The sequence below is a fragment of the Cynocephalus volans genome, chromosome 1 (genome assembly GCF_027409185.1).
Source record: "Cynocephalus volans isolate mCynVol1 chromosome 1, mCynVol1.pri, whole genome shotgun sequence".
NCBI classification, from domain to species: Eukaryota; Metazoa; Chordata; class Mammalia; order Dermoptera; family Cynocephalidae; genus Cynocephalus; species Cynocephalus volans.
The window spans coordinates 123774286-123789904 of NC_084460.1; the positions used below are offsets into that span (position 1 = coordinate 123774286).

A 15619-nucleotide genomic window follows, 5' to 3' on the forward strand; every position below is an offset into this window, starting at 1 on the left:
TTTAATTCTTTAATCCATTTTGAGTTGATTTTAGTATATGGTGAGGGGTATGGGTCTAGTTTCATTCTCCTGCACATGGATATCCAGTTATCCCAGCACCATTTGCTGAAGAGGCAGTTTCTTCTCCAGTGTATGGACTTGGTGCCTTTGTCAAAGATCAGATGGCTGTAGGTGTGTGGGTTGATTTCTGGATTCTCTATTCTATTCCATTGATCTGTGTGTCTGTTTTTATGCCAGTACCATGCTGTTTTGGTTATTATAGCTTTGCAGTATAGTTTAAAGTCAGGTAGTGTTATGCCTCCAGCTTTATTTTTTTGCAACCTCTATGGAAAATGGTATAGAGGTTCCTCAAACAATTGGAGATAGATATACCATATGACCCAGCCATCCCACTGCTGGGAATATACTCAGAAGAATGGAAATCATCAACTCAAAAGTATATCTGTACTCCGGTGTTCATTGCAGCACTATTTTCAATGGCCAAGAGTTGGAACCAGCCCAAATGTCCATCATCAGATGAGTGGATATGGAAAATGTGGTATATCTACACAATGGAATGCTTCTCTGCTATAAAAAAGAACGAAATACTGCCATTTGCAACAACATGGATGGACTTAGAGAAAATTATATAAAGTGAAGTCAGGCACAGAAAGAGAAATACCATGTTCTCACTTATTTGTGGGCACTAAAAATAAATAAATAAATACACAAATAAACTGGGACGAGGGGAAGAAGACACAACAATCACAATTCCTTGAAGTTGTTAAGACAAACAAGCAGATATAAAGTTGTTGGGAGGGAGTGGGGAGAGGGAGGGGGCAGGGAGGATTCAGTAATGGGCCACAAAAATCAACTACATTGTATACTGATAAAATAAAATTTTTTTTAAAAAAAAGTGCTGCTATCAATCATCACCTGCTTTGTCTCACCAAATGCTAGAGGATGAGAGGCAAATGAATACAGAGAATATGAGTTAGAGTCTCAATTCCTAGCAAGTTTAAAAGGGGCTACCAGGATACCAACTATCAATATAGTAAAATAAATATCATAACATCCCTAAGAGAACTCTTAATGTGCAGACACAGATTTGCACCTTACTAACATGATATTTCAGAATAAACTTAGTTTGTACAGCAAAATGCTTTTTAGAATTTAATGATTTATATTTTATACAGTAAAATAACATCCAAAGATTTTCATATTTAACATCTTTATGGACTTGCTTATAAGTAAAATCAAGCTCATAGCATGGAGTTGGCAACTTACCCGGATAATACAAGAATATTTTTTTGACCAAATCATGATGTTTGCAGAAAAGGTAAACAAACAAAACAAAAAACTGGGTTTTGCTCTCTGGTAATAAAATTTTCTTCAGTTTCTTTTTGGAATTGAACCTCAAGAGAAAAGATAAATTGCCCCATTTCAATGTCATCTTTTTTCCCCCCAGGGAATAGCTGCTGCCCTAGCTTTATTCTGTTAGAATCTCAATTCATCATCAAAAGACCAGGTACTCAGTGTGTCATCCTTCAGATGTACTTTAATGCTGATGATTGAATTTAAGGCCCTCCAAAGGTGATTGGGACCAGGTCAAAGTATTACTTTGATGTCTCTCATATTACCTCCATGTCACCTGGCACTACAAAAATCTTTGTGTCCAGCTACTAGTGTAAATCAAAGAAGAGCTACGAAACTCTAAAGCCTTATTTCCTGCAGCCTTTCTTCTTTAAATTTCCTCTAAGGACAATCTAAAAGGACACTTTTCCTTATAAAATTGACTGTTAGGGAAGAGGAAAAGAGACAGAATAATTATTTCCAGCTTTTTAATTTTTTCTCCTTCATTTTCTCCTTTTCTGCCTTTTTCTTAACCTTCCCCCTTTACCTTCAGATTTGAGCAACTTTGAAGATAAGAAAAATTATATATCAAATGGATGTGAGTAAATTAGGAGAAGGAAAGGAGGGCATTTTATTTTATTTTTAGAAGGAAGAAAAAACTGAGGACACAGATTTGATTCACTGACTTTAGGATCAGCTTTTCTAGCTGAATAGTTTGAAGACTCCCCGTGTTTTGCTCTTGAAATACTTGGGAGAAATGAACTTTTCAAATGTGAAGAAGTCAGAACATCATTCAAGATTCTGTTGGAGGGCTGCCCAGTTAGCTCAGTTGGTTAGAGTGTGGTATTGTAACACCAACGTCAAGAGTTCAGATCCCTGTACAGGCCAGGCCAGCAAAAAAAATTCTATTGGCTTTGAGGGGCTGGCTTATCAGTAGAGCCTGCATTTACAACATAATCTTTCTCTTCCACTATGGCTACTAGTTTGCTTATTCTGCTCTGGTTCCTGTACACTCATACTTAAAGAGGTAAGTGAGGTATAGTCCTCTTTCTCTATGGCTGATTTCCATTAGGTCGTCTTATTTGTCTTTTGGCCACCATTGAGGGTCTCCTTCCACTCCATAACCACTTGTTCATCCTTCCAAAAAAAAAAAAAAAATGGCAGTTTGAAACTTCATGGAAGATTATGATCTTTCTCATGTCCTCTCACTCTTACATGCCTTCTTGTTTCTTTCTTCACAGACAAATATTTAAAAGAAAGTTTCTAGAAATACTCCTATGTCTTTTGCATATTGTGACCTTGTAATAAAAATTTACTTTTAATTTTTTTTATTGAAACATAATTGATTGTACATATCTGTGGGATACAGCAATGAATATTAATACCTGTGTGCAACATATGATGCTCAAATCAGGATAATTAGTGTATTCAACATTACACAATGTAATCATATTTTGTGGCCCTTTACCAGTTCTTGCTAACCCACTCTCCCTGTACCCCTTTCCCACCTCTGGTGGCCTCAGTTCCATTCTCTTTTTTTGAAAGTTCATGAATTATTGTGATTTTTGTATTTTTTCTTTCTTTTTTTATGTATTTGTTTATATTTTTTAGCTCCCACTTATGAATGAGTACATGTGGTATTTCTCTTTCTGTGCCTGGCTTTCACTTAACACAATTTCCCCTAAGTTCATCCATGTTGCAGTAAATGGCAGGATTTCATTCTTTTTTATGACTGAGTAGTATTCCATTGTGTATTTTTACCACATTTTCCTTATCCAGTTTTCTGCTGATGTACATTTAGGTTGTTTCCAACTCTTGGCTATTGTAAATTGTACTGTGATAAACACAGGAGTGCAGGTATCCCTTCAACATGATGATTTCCTTTCCTTTGGGTGTACAGCCAGCTGTGGGATTGCTGGATCTTGTGGCAGTTCTATGTGTAGTTTGAGGAGCCTTCATACTGTTTTCCATAATGCACTAATTTATAGTCCCACCAGCACTGTAGGAGCATTCCTCTTTCTATGCAGCCTTGCAAACGTTTGTAATTCTCTTTATTTTTGATAATGACCAGTCTAACTGGCATGAGATATGTCATTGTGATTTTGATTTGCATTTCCCTGATGCTTAGTGATGCTGAACATTTTTTCAAGTGTCTGTTGGCCATTTGTATGTCTTTCTTTGAGAAATGCCTCTTTAGTTCCTTTGCCCATTTTTAAATAGGATTACTTGTATTTTTATTGTTAAGTTGCCGAGTTTCTCATATATTCTGGATGTTATTCCCTTGTCGGATGCATAGTTTGCAAATATTTTCTTCCTGTCTGTCTTTTCATTCTGTTAGTTGTTTCCTTTGTTGTGCAGAGCTTTTTAGTTTGATATAATCCCATTTATTTTTATTTTAGTTTCTAAGTTTTGGTTCTGTCTTTTTGAAAAAAATTGACTGTAATCCAAGCCACTGCTATTTCATAACAGGTATGTATCAATTAGCAAAGAAGGGACAATTTTACCTGATTTCTAAAGAGAAAGACAAAAAAGCTAGAGGTAATTCAAACAAAGCTTTGTATTTTGGGGAAGATAGAGATATTTGGTACTACTGAAAGTGAACAGATCCTGAAGTTCATGGAATAATAGATTTAAAATATAATAGTCTTTCCATGAACTTTTGAAGTACCTTTGTAGTATCTCATTTAATTCTCACAATAATACTAAAATGTACATAATTTATTCCTATTTTATTGATGAGATCCAGAGAGATTAAGTAATTTTTACTCGGGGCCTCACATCTACTGTATGATAGAGCCAGCATTTGAGCCCAGGTTCTTCAGACTCTATAGCTGCATTCTCATAATCGTAATGTTATACTGCATCATTGCACTGCCCTTCTGAAAAATTAGAGTGGTTTCCCATGACCTACATGATCTAATCTCATTTGTTTCCATCCTATTTCTTACCACATGCACTCTACATGCTGTCTGATACAGTGATTCTAAAATTCATTCACTATATCCACTCATACTTGTGCCTTTTGCTCAGTTTTCTCCTTGAACCTAGAATGCTATTCCCTTTATGGAAACCTGATTCATTGCTCAGGTTTCAGACCAAATGCCAGGTTTTCTGTGAAATCTTTCCAGTCCTGCTAATTAAAAATCTTGTTTTTGGTTCCACTTCATCATCTTGCTGTACAGTTCTGTTTTTAAAATGAATTTCATTCTGATTATGTATTTTCTTTACTATATCTCTAACAGCTCATAATACTGTTTTGAATATAGAACTATTCACCTTTATATCACAAGTATATTTTTGCCTGTGATTATTTCATGTTTTTTTCTAGGATAGAGAAGAGTTCTTGGGAAATACATGAAAGGAGAATGAAGGAACAGTACTTTATGGCTATCTCAGATAAAGATCAGCAGCTCAGTCATCTGCAGAACCTTCTGAGGGAATTGAGTTCTTCTTCCTCCCAGACTCACACCCTCAAAGTTCAGTACCAAAGACAGGTAAGTAATTGCAACACTGATTACTACTCAGAGGTAACCACTGCCCAGAAGGCATCAGCTCCCTGCAAGTTATGTGCCCATCTACCACCATAAGGCAAGCCATCTTATGACTTACGAGGGGTTGGACAGTGTTTCTAGAGGGATGGAATTAAGCATAAGCAATCTTAGGAGAGAATTTCATCAGTGTTTATATCTTAGCAGGCATCCCTAGAGACATCAACTTCTCCAGATGGCTCACAAAACCTAGTTCGTGAGACAGAACTTCTCCGGACCCAGCTCACTGACAGCTTAAAGGAAATTCACCAAAAGGAATTAAGAATTCAGCAGCTGAACAGCAAGGTAAGTGTTTCCTGCTAGACTGGAATTCAGTTTCTTTTTTCCATGACTGAAGCAAGAAGGTAAGTAGAAGCTGATTCAGCATAATCTCCTAGCTGTAGCATATTTTAGGGTGCAGAAGTTTTATCTATCTCAGAATACGGGTTGCTTATCCTAAAGCAGTGGGTACAGGGCCATTTCCTTTTCCTTGACCTTGGAGAGTCCTTGGGAATGATTTGGGGAAATTCGTACAGTAAGAATAAAGAACCCAACTCCTTTAAGAAGATTTCCTCCTGAACATCATCTCCCCATCTGTATCAACTTGCTAGTAATATTGGGGTAACTCCCTACCTCAACCTCTTATGAGTTATTATCCTCCTGTTGCTCTCTATTTAAAGTATTCTCCAGTGGCACCTCCCCTAGTTCTGCCTTCTTCATAGGAACTCAACTAGGTAGTCTATGTTAGAACTAGAAGATATTCAAGAGATCAGTCATACTCTGGAGTCCAGAGATTAGCTTTGAGGAGAGCTGTGAATGTCCAAAAGTTGTAATCACAATGGTGTGTGCATGTGTGTGTGTAAATTTCTCATCACAAGAACTTATCAGTTCACCAAGGGATCTATGATCCAAAAATTGTAAAGATCAGTAGAATATTTTCACAGATGAGGTAAAAGGCCCAGAGGTATTACGTAACTCACCTAAGGTGTTATGAGATCAGCCTGAGATAAATGTATGTGGAAAAGCACAGTGCCTGCCATATTTAGGAGGTACTTATTAAATGTTGTTAGATTCAACTAATTGTCATCGAAGTGTCAGACACTGACACTATTAACTTTGGCAGAGAAATTTGCAATTTTTAAAGTTTGCAGATCCAAATGAATTGGTAAAATGGCAAACCTTTTATTGGGGGATTTGTCTGGGAGTTATCAGAGGGACTCTAGAGCAGCTCCCACCTAGTTCCTCTTTCCCCTAGTCAGCTATTTCAAGAAGCTTCACCCTACATGGTTCTATAACTCACCTCTTCTGTCCATAAACTAGTTCCCATCTCAGACCTGTTACATTTGCTCTCCAAACGTTAAACTATGAATCACTCTGGGCATTTGTCTTTCTACAACTGTGTTTTAAACTAAAATTCAGGACTATTAATAGATGATGAGATCATTTTGGTGGGTAGCAACTAAAAAATTAATTTAATGGTCTATTGAAGTAAAACACAGAAAAGTACACATATCATAAGTAACTCATGATAGATTTTCACAAAGTGAAGACACACGTGTGACCACCCAGATCAAGAATTAGAACACAGCAGAACCCCAGAAGTCCCTTGTCTCTCTGCTGTTTACTACCACTCCCTTGGAACTACATATAAATGAAGTCATATCTTCTCATGTGTTGCTTTATTTTACGAGATCCATCCATGTTGTTACATATAGTGTGATTTTTTCCATTCTCATGCTGTATAGCATTACATTGTAGGCATTTACCGTAATTTCTTTATTCTACTATTGAAGAACATTTGGGTTTTTCCAGTTTGGGACTATTACAAATAGTATAACCAGTGCCTTTTTTACAAAACAAAAGAAAAGAGATTAAATATATATATATGAATGCGATATACAATAAACAGTATGTCTCATTTTGACAAACTTTAGTTTCAATTATATATATTTATGTATTGGTTTCTCGGTCCTAATCAAATTTGTATTTTTTTAAAAGCTTTATTGAGATATAATCCCACTTAAAGAGTGAGAAGCACTGTTTTAAGTCATTGTCATCCTGAGTGAGGAACCGTCCTTTCTTTAGAACTCATTTCTAAGAAAGTCACTTCTATCCCTAGCCTCATTCATTCATTAAACAAATAACTATTACTTGCCTTCTGTGAGCTTGGCCATATGCTAGATACACATGGTCCCTCATGAAGCTTACACTTTTGTGAGCTTAGTCTCACTCTAAATGGGTCCTAGCTAACTAGGAGAATTGCTTCTTGGGCTGTAGAATAGGATCGTAGTAGATGGGCTGTCAGCATAGGATGGTACCTCTCTAAGCCACTGTCCTTATTCTTTCCTTGGATGCTCAGACTTTATATATATTTGTGCCAACATGCTTGGATGTTTGTATGTAATGTAAGAATGTACTAGAAACTTAAAAATATGAGGGGGATAATTAGTGGTTGTATTAGTCCATTTCTGTTGCTTACAACAAAATACGTGGCACTAGATAATTTATAAAGAAAATGAAATTTATTGCTTACAGTTTTTGAGGCTGGGAAGTCCAAAGTCCAGGGAACACAGCTGGTGAAGGCCTTAGTGGTGGACAGTAACCCAGGGGTCTCACATTGCAGAAAATGGTGGAGCAGAGAGAGAGAGTTCCTCACGCACTCTCCTTTTTAAAGCCCTCAGACCATGCTTGTGACCACCATTTTTAATCCACTCACTGCAGTATGGTCCTATAATCTAATCACCTCTCCAAGGCCCCGCCTTTCAATTACCATAATAGGATTTCCCACTTTTTTTACAATGCCACAGGGGGGTCAGGTTTTGGGGGGACACTTAATCCAAGGCAGTGGTATAATCTAGATTTTATTCCCTCCTAATTTGTTTTTATAAGTGTAGATACAATGGAATATGGTAGCTCATGAGCTAGAGCAGTGGTCAGCAAACTTTTCCTTAAAGGTGCAGACAGTAAATATTTCAGGTTTGTAGACCATACTGTCCTTGTTGTGTTGGGTGGCTGATTTTCAATAAAACCTTATTTACAATAAAAGTGTGGCAAACCCTAGATCATGGTTTGCCAGCCCCTAAACTAGAGGTGCCTATGATTACCCTAGACAGAATAATGTAGACATAAAGGGTGGTTTATGTGAGGATGGCTTGTTATAAGCCATTAGACTTCTTCAGTTAAAAGAGTTTTTGCTTCCAGTGAGTTTTACAGGTCTGTTCTTTCTCCTCTAGGTCTGCTAGGAAAAAGTATTAGGATTATTTCAACACTGAGGGATATTTTGTTTTGGTTTTGGTATGTTTTGAACTGTTCATTGTAGCCAGGAAAATTAACTTCCTCCCTTGTTAGGAGAGTATCATGTTATTCCCTGTCTCAGAACCCAGTAGTTGTCATTGTACCTAGTTACTTCTGTCTTCAGATTAGTATTGCTTTTCAAACATTTATATCCACTTCTTTTTTTTTTTTTTGGCAACTGACCAGTAAGAGGATCCGAACCCATGACCTTGGTGTTCTAACCAACTGAGCTAACTGGCCAGCCCTTTACATCCTCTCCTTTACTAACTACCCCCTACCCTACCTCCCAAAATACCTGTGACTTTCTTGACTTCTTTTGCTGGACTCTCAGAAGGAACACCACCAGATAGTAGATAGAGCTCTACAGTTGGAATCTAGAATCAAGAACCACACTTTAGATCCGTTTTTGGTTCATAAACATGATGGTTAGGTTTTCACTCTATTGTATGACATGCGCCTCCCTTTAAACCTTGTTACAATGTCGGCATATTACCTGTCTGATGTGAAAAAAAAAAAAAAGAAAAACACACTTGAGTCCTGGTCTGACATCTACTGGCCAGATGACCTTGGACAAGTCACTACTCACTTCTTTTTGTCATTTGTAAACAGGGACAGAAATCTTTACTTCTCTCAGCAAGGTCATAATTGTGAAAGTGTACGCTAAAAATTCCTCTACAGAATGACAAACACAAAAAATAACCTCACAATGGAAAAACAATTTTTAGCTTACAAAGCACTTTCACAAGTATGTGTGGATTTCTTGTTCTGATTTTCTGTGTGCGTCAAATGTCCTTCCCCAGAGTGTCTCTCGAAAACTGTTTATCTTCTCTAAAACATTGTTCGATTCTACTATTTCCACAAATACTCACAAAAAAGAATCCCCAAGAAAAGACTGGGCATGTATCCAAGTTACACCAGTTTCCTGTCATACAATGTACATAGCCCTACAATAGGTACTCTGGAGCGACATCTCTGTGGTTATTAATGTATCTGTATGTTAAACGTAACTGAAAACTTGATGGTCTGCAAGTGAGGAATTAGAATTTCAGTTCCAAAGGATCAAATTCAAATTAGTGGGTTGAAACTATAATAAGTAAATTTTTAATTCATATAAAAAAGAATTTTGTGTTTTTTACATGGTAAAAAATGGCTTGGTTTGCTTTGTCAGGTAGTGAGCATCCTGACACTAAACATTTTCAAGGAAGGACTGAATGGCCACCTGTTATTCATGCAATAGAGGATAATCTTGGTTTGAGTGACTGAAATGTTTCCACATGAGAGTCTTTGCTCCCAAAAGAGTCTCTTACTTGTACATGTTAAAATTTATTCTGTTTCTTCCTCTTGTTACATATTGTCATTTCTTATTCTACTCTCTTGGTAACATAATTCTTTATGACTTTGAGGAATCTGCCCATAATATTATTGTGCAAATTTTTAGGAAAGATTTCTCTCTCCAGCCATATTGAGCTCTAGGAATTATAGTCATTTGTTAGTAACTTAAACTTGGACCCAAGCTACTGCCTTCTGCCTCTTACATGCCTGGGATTGCCTATCTGATTAGCTTGCTTATGAATTTCTGCTTCATGGTTTTTCATTTAATATACTAGACACCATGTTTTTTAAAAAGTTTTTTAAAAAGTTCCCTACTACTCCTCCAGAATTGTTTTTCTTTCTTGGTCAAAAAAATTATGCATTCTTTCACTTTGAAGGAATGTAACGTTGTTGCTGTTGTTGAAATAGAGGACTTGCATAAAATATTAGATCCTTAAAGCTCAAGACAGTCAGCCCAAGCACTGCTTATAGTGAAATAGTTCTGTAGCATGGTGCTTATCCTCTCCTGTGTTTCAGTTTTCTCAGCTTCTCGAAGAGAAAAATACCCTTTCTATTCAGCTCCACAATACCAGTCAGAGTCTTCGTGAGAACCAGCAGCACTACAGTAACCTTTTTAATCACTGTGCAGTCTTGGAGAAGCAGGTTCAAGAGCTGCAGGCGGTGAGTAAGATGATAAGAGACTGGGAGAAGTGTTATGAAATGAGTGCAAGTGGTAAAGCATAGAGAGCAGCATTGAAGAAGCCCATGTAATTAGGTATGAGGGAAGAAAGTGGGAGGGAAGAGGAATGTGTAATTAAGATGGGAAGAAGGTCTGAGAAAAATTACAGAGTGAAGGGATTAGAATAAAAAAGATCAGTGAGATGGTGGGAGAAAAATCAAAAGTGAATAAGAAACTGTGAAGACTGAGGCTTTTGGAACTCTGAAATTAAGAAAGTGTTGATTTTGCTATAAGTAATAAGAAAACAGTAGGAAGATTTGGAACTGAGAAATAAAACAGGCAGAGCTGTTGACAGTGGAGAGGACTGCAGTGTTGAATTTGGAGGAGACTGAGAATTAGTATGGAGATAAATAGGACGTGATGGAGAAGGGACTTGGGAGGGGTTGACGAGCTAGGGAAGGATCAGAGTAGCATCTGGAAAATCCATGAGCTTCCTCCACTAGACAAAAGCAGACTTGAATGATAAGCCTTTAAACTTTTAAAAGGAGAAATTCAAGAACGAGAATCTGGGAGAAAATCTAATCAAGGCAAGAGTTTTATGTAGACAGTTAATCTAGAGCAGAAGATTCTCACTTCTAAGTCTGAATTATAAGCGGAGATATCCCTGTCCAAGATTTCTCATTGTTTCTGATGTTAAACCAGTTCTCATTTTGCCCAAGTACGTTTTCTTAAGAGCTTTCATCACTGAATTACTAAACTTGTTATTCTAGGTGCCACTAAATATTGATGTTGCTCCAGGAGCTCCCCAGGAAAAGAATGGTGTTCATAGACAGAGTGATCCTGAGGAACTGAGGGAGCCACAGCAAAGGTACGGGAGCAGGACTCAACTTGGGAGCATATACTTCATGGACAGAAATTGGACAGTAATCCAGTTTGAACTAGAGTTCATTGTATGGATTTAGTATGTCTTACTATCTTATTGGCCTCACAGAAGTGCTGTGAGGATTAAGTAGTAACAATAACAACTAACAAATTGTGTGTGAAAAGTATGAAATGCAAAAACAGCAACACCAACACACACACACCACTAACAAATGTTATGGTATTAAAGTAAAACATAATCAGTCTGTAAACTCTCTTAAGGTGTTTTCTGCAGCTTCATTTAATCTCTCTACACCCATGCTTTTAAAACATTCTTTATGTTCAGACAAGGTTTTATAAATTTTCCTGCTTTATAACCTTATAAAGACTTTGAATCCCTTGGATTAGCAACTCTGTTCTGTATCTAGTGATGCTCTTTGTTTTCCTTCTATCCTGAAGCTTTTCTGAAGCCCAGCAGCAGCTATGCAACACTAAACAGGAAATGAATGAATTAAAGAAGCTGCTGGAAGAAGAACGAGACCAAAGAGTGGCTGCTGAGAATGCCCTCTCTGTAGCTGAGGAGCAGATCAGACGGTAAAGGCTGAGGGAAATAGTCTCTACTCACTTCTGATCCTTTCTCATTGTACTCGTTTACATTTCAGTGCCCAGACTCAGGATTAATTGAGATTTTATGCTCATCTTGAGATGAGTGCTGGAAGGAGCTTAGGGTCATTGTGGTAGCCCAAGAGAACACAGTACTTTTGGAGCCTAGGAGGACCATACTTTTCAAAGCAGTTGTTCTTAGAGAATAATAATAATGATACCTACCATTTATTGGCAGCTTATTTCATATGATATGATATGAAAGGTATCTTATTTCATCTAAACAATAGCTATATTAAGTAGGCATTGGGTTCTTTAAAGGGCCAAATAAATGGCAACCCCATTTCCTATCTGAGATCCAAAGCAATTGAAATCTTTTTTTAACGATTAAAACATTTAAGAGATTAAAACACTACTTTATAAAGTGATATTAAAAGAATGTAGCTTTTGATTTGGTGGCAAATGCACTTCCTAACCCTGAACTTCCCCTCCCAGTCACAGGCAGTGTTGGGCCAGGGTAGGCTTTCCTCGCAAGAGAATCTGCTCTTGACAAACTAGAGCTTTGGAGTAACAGTGAATTGTGCTTTCTTGTGGGCAGTTTGCTCCAAGTGTGAGTTGGAAGGGCAGAACTCCACATCCCCAGTTCCTTATTCCCAACTCACCAGTCAAGAGAATCACCATGCATGAGACAGTAGAGGGTGGCTACTGGATGTCCCTCTACATGGAAAGAAGCATTAAAAGCAGCCTCTTTTATTTTACTTTGGGAGTAAAACCACCTACATATATTGTCTGTTCCCTCATAGGATGGCATTTGTGGTATTAATGCCTTGTTGAAAAGTTTAGGTGGCAGAGGTGGCAGCCCCAGTGAACAGGTTTCATTGAGATACGTTTCTTTCGCATCCAGCATATTCACAACTTTTTAATTTTCATCACCCATTTGGTCCTTGGTATGCAGCTTTGAGGGTAGGATCTGTAGGAACACAGCACAGCCTTGTATTGTGTCTTGCTGTCTCTGCCAAGCATTTTCAGGCCTGTGCACCCATGACTGTTTCTTTTCCACTTGTTATGGAATTGTTTAGCCCTGTGAAACCCGGCCCATGGGGAGGTTAATCTCTGTCATGTGTAATTAATCTGTCCCAAGTCAACTTGAGACTGCATAGTGTGGGGTGAATCTCGAGTATGTGGACAGGCCTCATGAATCCAAGCTTAGCCCCTCCATACTTCCCTCTTTGGCCCTGATGCAGAATGGAATTTGGGGTAGCTACCTAGGCCAAGAACTGCTGAGTTAACATAACCTCACATATACTCTGTAGTGCGTGTGAAACTCAGTGGCCCAATAGTTTAAATGTGGCCAGTATACTGTTTGGCTCACCAGTACCTACAAACATCTCATCCCTCCTCAGCTTAGCCTACAGAAGTTGACAGGCTGACCTCCATAGTAACAGACCATGCTCTTCCAGGTCAAGCCTGCCTCTGAGGAGTTTATTACACGGAACAGACACAGAAGGTGTACTCTACAATCAGCCTGGCTCTCAAGAGAAAAACAAGCAGGAAGGAGCTAATCTGTGCATGCTCAGTTTCTCTTTCCAGACTCACAAATCAGATTAAGGTATTCCTTCTCTCCTAGAGAAAAGGAGTATGACCTACAAAGAGAGGCCAGGAGTGTTAGGCTAATGGATATTCCTTTATAAGGAAGAAGCATGAGAAGTAAAGGAAAGAGTTCCATCCTCCCCACCCCACTTAAGAAGTGCATTTCTACAGGCAAATGCTTGATCACATGTACTCTATTACCTGCAGCTCCTTTGTTACAGTGCTTGTTTTGTCAGAAACCACTGATGAGTAACATCAACTTCTTCATTAAATGGATGATTTCCAGTATTAAATAAATAAACAAATTGGCAAAAAATGAAGCAGAAAGCAGTAAAGGCTCCCAGTTCAGTTTAATTCTAAGAACCCCATAAAAATCTTCCTTGGATGCTTTTGCCTATTAGCCTTTAATAAATGAAAAGAAAAAAAAAAAAACTTTAATGAGTTTTTCTGAGTCAGTGCGGTGTAGTGGAAAAAAAGAGTATGAGGTTTAAAGACAAACCTGGGTGTTGAATTTTGGCTCTACCACTTACTGGCTGCGCCACCATGGGCAAGTGATTTGACCGCTTTAAGCCTTACTTGAAGATAATAACACTAACCTCAAAACCTGAGGACTGAATGTATGTAAAGCACCCAGTCCAACATCTCATACATAGTAGGCATTCAGTTCCTAGTAGTCGTTACCACTTTTAATGCTGCTGAAAGAAACCTGTCTGTCTGTACACTCCTTGCATGGGGGCAGGGGCCATAATAGCCACCTTTACTGCAAGTCCCCTATGCTGCATCACATGGCAGGGTGACTGGGAAGACTTCATTTGATTGGCCTCTCATGCTGTGAACCAAGGCCATGCCTCTTTTTTTTTCTCAACACAGGTTGGAGCACAGTGAGTGGGACTCTGCCCGGACTCCTATCATTGGCTCCTGTGGCACTCAGGAGCAGGCACTGTTAATAGATCTTACAAGCAGCAGTTGTCGAAGGGTAAGAAGGGAAGAAGGATAAAGAGAAGACTACACTGTATTATCAGACAGGGCTGGCTGTATTGAGGGCAAGGGGTCAAGGAGAGGGAATGTAGAAGTCCGGCCACTGAGCAACTGATGGGTTTAAGACTAGAAGAGTGTGGAAGATTGAAGGAACCCAGTGGAATGTGCTAAGTTGTTGATCCTGAGGGACTTTCTCCCAGGATAATTCTTTTCTGCAGTGGTTGCATCAGCTTTGCTTCCATGCAAGATTAGTGGGAAGGGAAAGGGACATATCCCTACAGAGTGAAGCTCTCTGACTTTCATATTTTTCTTTCAGACCCGGAGTGGTGCTGGATGGAAGCGGGTCCTGCGTTCGCTCTGTCATTCCCGGACCCGAGTGCCACTTCTAGCAGCCATCTACTTTCTGATGGTTCATGTCCTACTCATTCTGTGTTTTACAGGCCATCTATAAACTTAGTTTTCACTTTTTGGACCACTCTCCTCAGAACTTGGAATTCCCTCGCTTCTAATGTTAGAACTATCAATTCCAATGGAACAGTCTTCCCATTTACAGGTCATCTCTCCAACTCTCCACGGAAAGTGCCTGCAAAAACAGAGGTTGATATTAGCACAGGTTGGAGCTGAAGGGACAACAAGTTTGCTTTCTTCTACAGCCCAGCACATGAACACTTCTGCTTAATTGGAGAAGCCCCACAGTTGATTTGCTGAGCCCAAAATTAGTTCAGATTTTGCAGGGCCTTGATCTTTTATGGTCCTGTAAAAGATACCGAAGAAGTCTTTCACCCAAGCCAAGAGGATGGTTCCAATAAACCTAAGAATCTGAAATCCATTATCATTTCGATTGATAACTTTCTTTGCCTCATTTGCCTGTATTTTCTCCTGCTTCAGAGGGAAGGTGGCCCTGCCATAAACAAAGTTCTGGGGAATGAACATATGGCCTCATAGGACATCTGATTAAGTCTCTTGCAGAACAGGGTGGGAGCTGAAGAGCTCCTCAGGGGTTTTAGCTATTGGATCATAAGGGGGAGAACAGCATCTTCTTCCCTGGCTGTTCAAGCGCAATTGGAGTGAGAATTTGTGGTCCTGGACTGTAAGGATAGGATCTTGTTGCCTATGCCCTTGATCACATGTGTATGCAGGTATTAAGTGGTCCATGCCTTTCACTGGAAGGCAGAAAGAACTGGCTATGAACAGCAAGGTTCAGATTCTTGTCATTCCTGTGTTATCTGGATATGCCTTAAATGTAGACCCTGAGACAGTGCCCAGTGGCCAGCAGGAGCCAGTCCTAGGTGAGTCATTCACTCCCAGCCAGGGTCTCACTGGTCTTACACTTACAACCATGCTGCAGCTCCTAGCCTCTTGAATTGCTAAGCTACTTTGCTGTTGGTGACAGTTATTCCAGTTTCTCAGCCCCATAGTCATCTGCCCTCTGTGGTAACAGAGG

At 38.9% G+C, this 15619-nt stretch overlaps 1 protein-coding gene and 1 non-coding gene across 9 annotated transcripts in view; both read left to right on the top strand.

Moving 5' to 3' along the window:
- GOLGB1 (golgin B1) overlaps window positions 1-15002 on the top strand; it is an 85179-nt gene extending 70177 nt beyond the window's left edge. For 6 of the 8 annotated variants that reach the window (XM_063077327.1, XM_063077357.1, XM_063077379.1 and 3 more), the window contains 7 exons: window positions 4661-4826; window positions 5025-5165; window positions 10002-10145; window positions 10914-11011; window positions 11464-11598; window positions 14068-14173; window positions 14492-15002. In XM_063077327.1, coding sequence (XP_062933397.1) covers window positions 4661-4826; window positions 5025-5165; window positions 10002-10145; window positions 10914-11011; window positions 11464-11598; window positions 14068-14173; window positions 14492-14626 — 925 coding nt within the window. In that variant the 3' untranslated portion in view covers window positions 14627-15002. The remainder of the gene's footprint in view (window positions 1-4660; window positions 4827-5024; window positions 5166-10001; window positions 10146-10913; window positions 11012-11463; window positions 11599-14067; window positions 14174-14491) is intronic. The other 2 variants (XM_063077349.1, XM_063077372.1) reach the window with 1 other exon arrangement.
- LOC134365973 (small nucleolar RNA U13) lies at window positions 8552-8656 on the top strand. Its single transcript, XR_010022220.1, has one exon. It is a non-coding gene; the product is annotated as a small nucleolar RNA U13 (small nucleolar RNA).
- Window positions 15003-15619: the final 617 nt, after the last annotated feature.